The sequence below is a fragment of the Laccaria bicolor genome, genomic scaffold (genome assembly GCF_000143565.1).
Source record: "Laccaria bicolor S238N-H82 LACBIscaffold_3 genomic scaffold, whole genome shotgun sequence".
NCBI lineage: Eukaryota > Fungi > Basidiomycota > Agaricomycetes > Agaricales > Hydnangiaceae > Laccaria > Laccaria bicolor.
In genome coordinates, this window is record NW_001889874.1 from 962,647 (window position 1) to 969,921 (window position 7,275).

Below are 7,275 nucleotides of genomic sequence, written 5' to 3' on the forward strand. Positions count from 1 at the left end.
ATTTTTTTCTTCATTCATTGCCATGGAATTTTCATTTCATTCTTTCCAGGCAGTTATTTCATTTTTGTTTCATTCTTTCAGGCAACAATTTCGATGTTTTAACACACATCTAAATAAGGAAATAATATACAATTATGCCTGATATGTGTTGTGCCCTACTGCAGTGGTGTGGGAGGCCATATGGGGGTACTTTTGCATTTGAGGCTCAAATACACAATGAGATAGGCATGCTGTTGCCAAATAAGGCACTTAAATATTTTGTATCAATTACATAATCATTTTCCCAGCTCTAACAATGAAATAGGCACCTGAGAAGAATGAAGCAAGGAATGAAACAGTTGCCCTGGTGGAATGAAAGAAAAAAATGAAACAGTCACCAGGAATGAATGAAACAGAATAAATTATCTAGAATGAAACAGGTGCCGTGAATGAATGAAAATTCATTTCATTTCATTCACGGTAGCTAAGCAGGAACTTCTATGGTACAGCTCAGGAGTACATGATGTAAGTGGTAGCTACCAGTCTCGCCTGAATGACCGATGAGACCATGGGGAACGACAGCATTCTCCTGTATTACGGGACGGGCATTGTTAGCGACGAAACAATGGGAGGACAAATAGTACCCACAAAAAGGGTCGAGAGCTGTCTTAAGGAAGCAGTTAATCAGTACACACCGCCCACGGATTGCTGCACAAAGACCAGGTCAGCGACGAGGACAAACCCTAAAAGGCCATGAATTTACAGCAGCAGCGTGAGGACATCCTCCTCTTGGTAATCCACGCCTACCCGCCTTTTGGCTTCGATCCGGATTCAGCCTCTGCATCAGCGTCTTCGACTCTCCAGCCCGCTTCGATGCGAATAAAGCTACAAACAAATGTTAGATTCGGGAGAAGAGGAGAAAAGGAAGGTACACACGCACGGGTAAATGTAGCCAAGCCATTAAGTGGTTTCGTCACAATTCCGGAGGGTCCCAAGCACGATCTCAGCATTGAAGTAGTCCGCCAGCTTCTAGACAAATTGGGCCTCTGCTGGGATCCTCCGCCTGGATTTTGTCTTCCAGTTGGTCAATAAACCATAGAAACGATTTCGGAGAGATTCACGGAGGGCATGTGCCACGAAGCCGTTGTTCGTTGCAACAGCCTTGGCGATGGCAGTTCTTGCTTTGATAGTGGTGTTGATCTTTGGTCACCTTGGTCTTCGCTCTGGTCGTCGTTGCATGAGGCAATGTTAACACGGACTGTACACGCGCTCCGCGGCAGAGCCATTCCTCCTAGTATTGACGTATCCGCAAGAGAAGCATGTTGACTCCGATACGATAAAAACACAATGCAAAGGTAGGCTTGACCCCAACCTGAAGACTGATAAATTAGAGTGCATCGTATATGATGTAGCAGTCAGGTTAACGATCAGCAGTCAAGGATTGGCGCTGCAAAAACTGAAATGGACCCAATAGAATTGGATGGAAAGGGCTTCGAATGTTCGCGTTCCGATGAGTTCACCAATTTCAGGAGGCGCTAAAGAACTTTGAGCAATACGGCTAGAAAGGAGGTTGGCAAAACATACCAGATCGAAGTAACCATGCCAAGGCTAGCGACTCTACGGCTTCGTCACAATTCATGTGTAAGCTCTCGTTTCTGCCCTTGTCGAACCGAAGAATGGAGTATGTTGGCACATTTGTCGGCTTGAAGAAATTTGAAAGTTTTATTCCCTGGCAAAACCACAAGACCAGGGTTCATTGAGGTAACGTTGTGAGGTAGTCTAATATTCTGTAAGATTGAGCGCACCCTTGAAAAAAAGTGGAACACTTGCCTCCGAATCGTCGTGTATAGCGCCTTTGTTCTCGAATGTACAACGAACGTGGAACATTGCTTCTGTCTTGAAAGAAGAAGGAAGGGGAAGAGGAGGAGGACGTGCACACTCGAGTGAAGAGCGTGCCTCGGTATCATTGTCTGCATCGTTGCCATCTGGTGCTGGACGATACGCAGCCATTCAGCCGCAGCCGACGAAAGACCTGCACGGCAGCGCGTTCGGGAAGAAGAACCTTCACCTGTTTTTGGTCTTCCAATTTGGTCAGTAAACCGTTGAAACGATTTCGGAGAAATCCAGGAAGGGCATGTGCCTTAATCGTTGCAACAAGGGCGCAAGCTTGGTCGATACACACTGGAAAAAGCGATGTAGGTCCATGTAAGCATTTTCTGTTCGAATTGCTCGAAAGCACCTGTTAGATTTCGTAAACTTTCGGTATCCATACTGAATGGAAGAAGGACGCACAGTCCAAGAGGTGATGCGACTTCGTCGTGGGACCAATCGGGAGGGCAGTGGATCCACTGTAGATGTTTGCGTCGAGCTCGAGTGCGAAACCTTGAACATATCCAGCGTTGACGTGATCGGACGGCTGTCGGCACATTTTTAGATCATGGCGCCCGATAAGACCACTACTGACAGCGTTGGACCAATCTGATACAGCAATTTAGAAATTGAGATTGGCGTTTACAGTAGTTACGCACCATTCCGCCTCATCCAACCCCTCTGTCGCACAATCCAGGCCATAGTAGTAGTGACTACGGCCTTCACCTTGATAGTGGCCTTGGTCTCTGGCGGCCTTGTTCTTCGTCCTGGTCGTCGTTGTGCATGAGTGGAAGAATGATCATGATCGTCATTAATATTCGGAATAGCTTTGGAAATAAACACAACCAAATTATACATACCTCCCTTCACCTCTCTTCCAACTCCAAAAACGAACTTTACAGGCGCTCCGCGTGGCGGGGCTGTTCCTCCGATCGTCTCATGAAATATGAAGCCCATTCCATTGAACTCTCTCGGGTCTATTGCATTTTTTTTGCAGCGTCATTCCTGACTGGTGATTACCTGCCTGCTACATGATATACGATGCCGTCTAACTTCTAGGTCTTCAGATGAACTTATCGCTATTAGGGTCACTTTATATTATACCTCAACATCTAACCAATTACCCTTGCGTCGTCACTCAATCAGATCCAACCTGCCGGTGCCTGAGATGTCGTGAAACAATACCACGAGAACTAACACGAGGTCTTGTCCAGGCTTTGTCATTTTGCTAATCACTGACGATTGACTGGTGACTGCTAACCAGATGGTTAGTTTTAGCTAGCTTCAATGAGCATGACTATCGGCCGTCGTCGAACATTCACCTCTTGACAATCCTCCTGATTAAGCTTGGCCAGGGATGGCACAAACGTCTTTGCAAAACTGAATCCCTTTAGGTGCCCACACACCTTTTGTCGCATACGCCACCACGTGCAGTCTCCTCAACGTTAACTTTTCTTTCTTGAATCTGATCGATCAACAAACAACTGAGGTATCGGCACTTCTCATTAAAGTTTTCAGTTACTGACCGATCCATCATTTGTAGTAGCAGGGTAAAATATTCAAGGCCGAGCAATCGCAAGAGTTCCCACTTTCCCCGCCAAGATTTCCAGACATTGGTACTTTCTCGGACTGCTTCAGTATCAAGGTAAACAAGGTAGCAATTCGCTTAGTCTTGAGCATTGATGGTAATCTGTGTACGGATGGGTCTTCGTCAATTGTGGAGGTTCTGACAATTAAGGTGCGTTTGTACTGAACTCGATTGACTATGAACATGTGCTCACATATCCTGAAGCTCCTTCCTCGTCACCCGCCACTCTCTGTTCTTGAGGACGGCCTTGGTGGCTTGCGTATCACCCGCAAACGCTTGTTTGAACTATTGGTCAGTAGTTAGCTAATAGTATTCATCAGCAAAGGTTGCCTCATGCTTGATGCATCGGGGTTGGACCCTTCGCGATCACTTTCACCACACCCATCTCTTTCATAAATCTCTTTCTCATGTCACTGTCAGTAGATCCAAACGATCCAACTCCTCTTTGTTAAGGACGCCTTTTCATGGATCTTTTTTCCTTGTCTTCGTTCCCTACTTTCCTTCTGTTCCATGCCACTCTAGTCCTCACAATGATCCACCGCCATGTTCGTTCAGCCATTCACCGACGTCTTAGACTTGCGCCATACCAACTCAATCTCCATGGAACTAGCCTGAGCGTGGCCACCGCCCGCATGTCACGAGCCACTGTAGCAGACGAGGACAAGGCCTCCGACGTTGTTATGCCAGAGGGTGCGTAAATTTCGACTGCCAGTGATGTTGGACTGATGCGACGACGCATCATCCAGTCCTCCAAGATGATGAACTTCGCGCCGCTCAAGCTTTGGTGGACCTAAGGAGCTCAGTGACCCAACTTGAAAGTCCTGATACCCCGACGATCCCGTCGCCTTTCGCAGAGGCATTCCAAGCCCAGAACCACGGTTCCCTAAGTCCTGATACCCCGACGATCCCGTTGCCTTTCGCACAGGCATTTCACGCCCAGGACTACAGTCCCCCGACTTCCGTGTTTGTTGGATTGCACCAGCATCAGTATCGCACGGAAGTGAGTACTTTTCCTGCAGCCCTTCTCGTGCAACTTTGTTCAGCAACTATCTAGGATCTCCCCATGGTGCTCAGCTCCAGGAACACCAGCCCGAGTCCCATGTCCGAATTTGATATAGAAGGTGATAGTTCCGTAGGTTCTTTCACTCCTTTTCTTTCTCTTTATTTTGTCTCATGGTCTGTTTCCCTCAACAGGAGAGCGATAATTTGGCGGAGACGATGGCTTCTCTTACTGAGTGGGTACAAGAATTATCAGACTCTTTACAAGGGGTCATAGAGTGTCTCGCATGCAATGAGGATGAACAGCCCAGCAGGGTTATGGAAATCAAGATAGACGGTTCTACCTTGTGTTCCATTGCTTTCAAGTAGATTGTTAGTAGGATTGTTATGTGTTATAAATGACGACTTGTTTCGCATCTTCCACCATGGTAAGGAAGGTCGCGAGTCCGTCGTAGCGTGGATCTTTTCATCCCCTCAGAAGTTACCATTTTCAGGAGGGTCTAAATTTAAAGAACTTGCGGCTAGAAACGAGGTTGACAAAGCGTACCAGATCGAAGTGACGCTACCAAGGCTGCGAAAGACGGGCATTGTCAGCAACGAAACGATAGGCGGACAGATATCACTATGATAGAATCACTGATGTAGTGAGCACAAGTCGAGGGAAGCAGCTAATCAGTACACACCGCCCCACAGATCGCTGCACAAAAAGCATGTCAGCGTGAAGGCCTTGAATATGAGGTCTGCGAGGTCGGCGGCACCAGATTTGCGGTTTCGTGAGTGGGGCTCAGAGCGCCCTTCAGCATCAGCCTCTTTCCGTTTGAATGCTTTTGGAGTGCACGGTATCATTGTACTATAATGCCTTACATCCTATTTACCGACTTCACCAGCGTACGTCTATTTAGCTGTCACCTAAAATGGCGGTAAGATTCGAACAAGGGAATGCAGGAGAGCCGTCTTACCTCTCCGCTCTGTGAGGGGTCGTACTCGTCCACCTGAAATGTTGGATTTCCAGTGCTCGCCTTGTTTCCGACCTTTTGCCATGAGAGATGAACGCACTGGATTAAAACCCGCCAATCGCTGACGCCATGTGTCGACGTCTTTTGGTTGACTGAACAATATAGATCTGAAGTAGCATGAGCAGAGTATGACAGAGTTGATGGTGTGTTGATTCCTTACATAATTACGTGCAAGCGGTTCGTTGGCACCCATCGCGAACTCCTTCTGCAGCGCTCAACGGGATGACCAAATCGGGGAGGCAGTCTCGCGGATTACTGTCCTTTACATTATGACGAAGTAGGTAACTGTCTTCTTGATGGGCTTGTCCCTTAAGAACATTGCGGTCGTCAATTTTTTGATAAAGTGAATGAAAACGAGAGACCGGGTGCTGAGAGATGGACTCTTTCAGCAGCGTCTTCGGGACATCATGCTGCATGTGTCGAGTCATGGTGCTACAAGGAAGGTCGGGCAATTGGCTGTGTACCGATTTGACCTACGTGGTGCATGTCAGCAAAGAGAGTGTACAGGGGGGCGGGACATCATGCTGCATGTGTCGAGTCGTGGTGCTACAAGGAAGGTCGGGCAATTGGCTGTGTACCGATTTGACCTACGTGGTGCATGTCAGCAAAGAGAGTGTACAGGGGGGAGAGTGGGGGATAACAAACGATGGCCTGCCAATTACTTTTGACGGGTTCCCATTGCGATAAAGGCAAAGGGAGGAGCGCGGAGTTGGATGCTGAGGTCTCCGACGCCGCTGGGAGAACTCTGGAGAGTTGGGGCGCACCTGGTCCAGCACGCCTAATCGGTGCGAAGCGACGAAAACGATGTAAATCATCGAATTTTCGAAGCCCTACCCCAACTCACTCGTCCCTCCGTATCACAATGCGCCTTCCGCCGTTTCATCGCCGGCCGTGGTCAAGAGCTGGATGTCCACCTGGTTAGCAGTCACCAGTCAATCGTCAGTGGTTAGCAAAGTAGCCAAGCCATTGAACGGTTTCATCACAATTCCGGAGGGTCCCAAGCACGATCTCAGCGTTGAGGTTGTCCGCCAGCTTCTAGCCAAATTGGGCCTCTGCTGGGATCCTCCGCCTGGATTTTGTCTTTTAGTTGGTCAGTAAACCATAAAGACGATTTCGGAGAAAATGTTTGGTCACCTTGGTCTTCGCTCTGGTCGTCGTTGCATGAGGCAATGTTAACACGAACTGTACACGCGCTCCGCGGCGGAGCCATTCCTCCTAGTATTTGCGTATCTGCAAGAGAAGTACGTCGACTCCGATACGATAAAAACACAATGCAAAGGTAGGCTTAACCCCAATCTTAAGACGGATAAATTAGAGTGCATCATATATGGAAATGGACCCAATAGAATTGGATGGAAAGGGCTTCGAATGTTCGCGTTCCGATGAGTTCACCAATTTCAGGAGGCGCTAAAGAACTTTGAGCAATACGGCTAGAAAGGAGGCTGGCAAAACATACCAGATCGAAGTAACCATGCCAAGGCTAGCGACTCTATGGCTTCGTCACAGTTCATGTGTACCATGACCTCTCGCAACGCCTCAAGAGCAGTCCCAGAACCCTTTCCAGGCTGACGAAGCGCTTCCAACAAAGTGGGTATCGTCTGATCAATAGCCTTCGCCCCAAGTTCTTCTTGACGAGACGACTCGGCTGTCGCACCTGCCGCAACTTCCTCTTCTTCAACCTCGGAGGCCTTTCCTGAGATTCCAGATACCTTGAAGAGAAGTTCTCCAACGAGTGTAATGGATGATTGCTTGAAACAGACATTTAGCAATGCACTTTTTAGGGGCGCATTGAACTTACCCGAATTCTCCAACCATAGTCGAACA

General features: G+C 48.0%; 2 protein-coding genes across 2 annotated transcripts; one reads left to right on the plus strand and one right to left on the minus strand.

Moving 5' to 3' along the window:
• Positions 1-663: 663 nt before the first annotated feature.
• LACBIDRAFT_322551 (uncharacterized protein) lies at positions 664-2,805 on the minus strand (the record flags this gene model as incomplete). Its single annotated transcript, XM_001876012.1, has 10 exons — positions 664-722; positions 787-864; positions 920-1,042; positions 1,190-1,351; positions 1,564-1,681; positions 1,858-1,970; positions 2,162-2,218; positions 2,272-2,457; positions 2,508-2,615; positions 2,709-2,805. The coding sequence occupies 10 exons, from the start codon at positions 2,803-2,805 to the stop codon at positions 664-666; spliced, it is 1,101 nt and encodes a 366-aa protein (XP_001876047.1).
• Positions 2,806-3,966: 1,161 nt separating this feature from the next.
• Positions 3,967-4,804, plus strand: LACBIDRAFT_322552 (uncharacterized protein; the record flags this gene model as incomplete). Its single annotated transcript, XM_001875568.1, has 4 exons — positions 3,967-4,126; positions 4,183-4,436; positions 4,491-4,568; positions 4,631-4,804. The coding sequence occupies 4 exons, from the start codon at positions 3,967-3,969 to the stop codon at positions 4,802-4,804; spliced, it is 666 nt and encodes a 221-aa protein (XP_001875603.1).
• Positions 4,805-7,275: the final 2,471 nt, after the last annotated feature.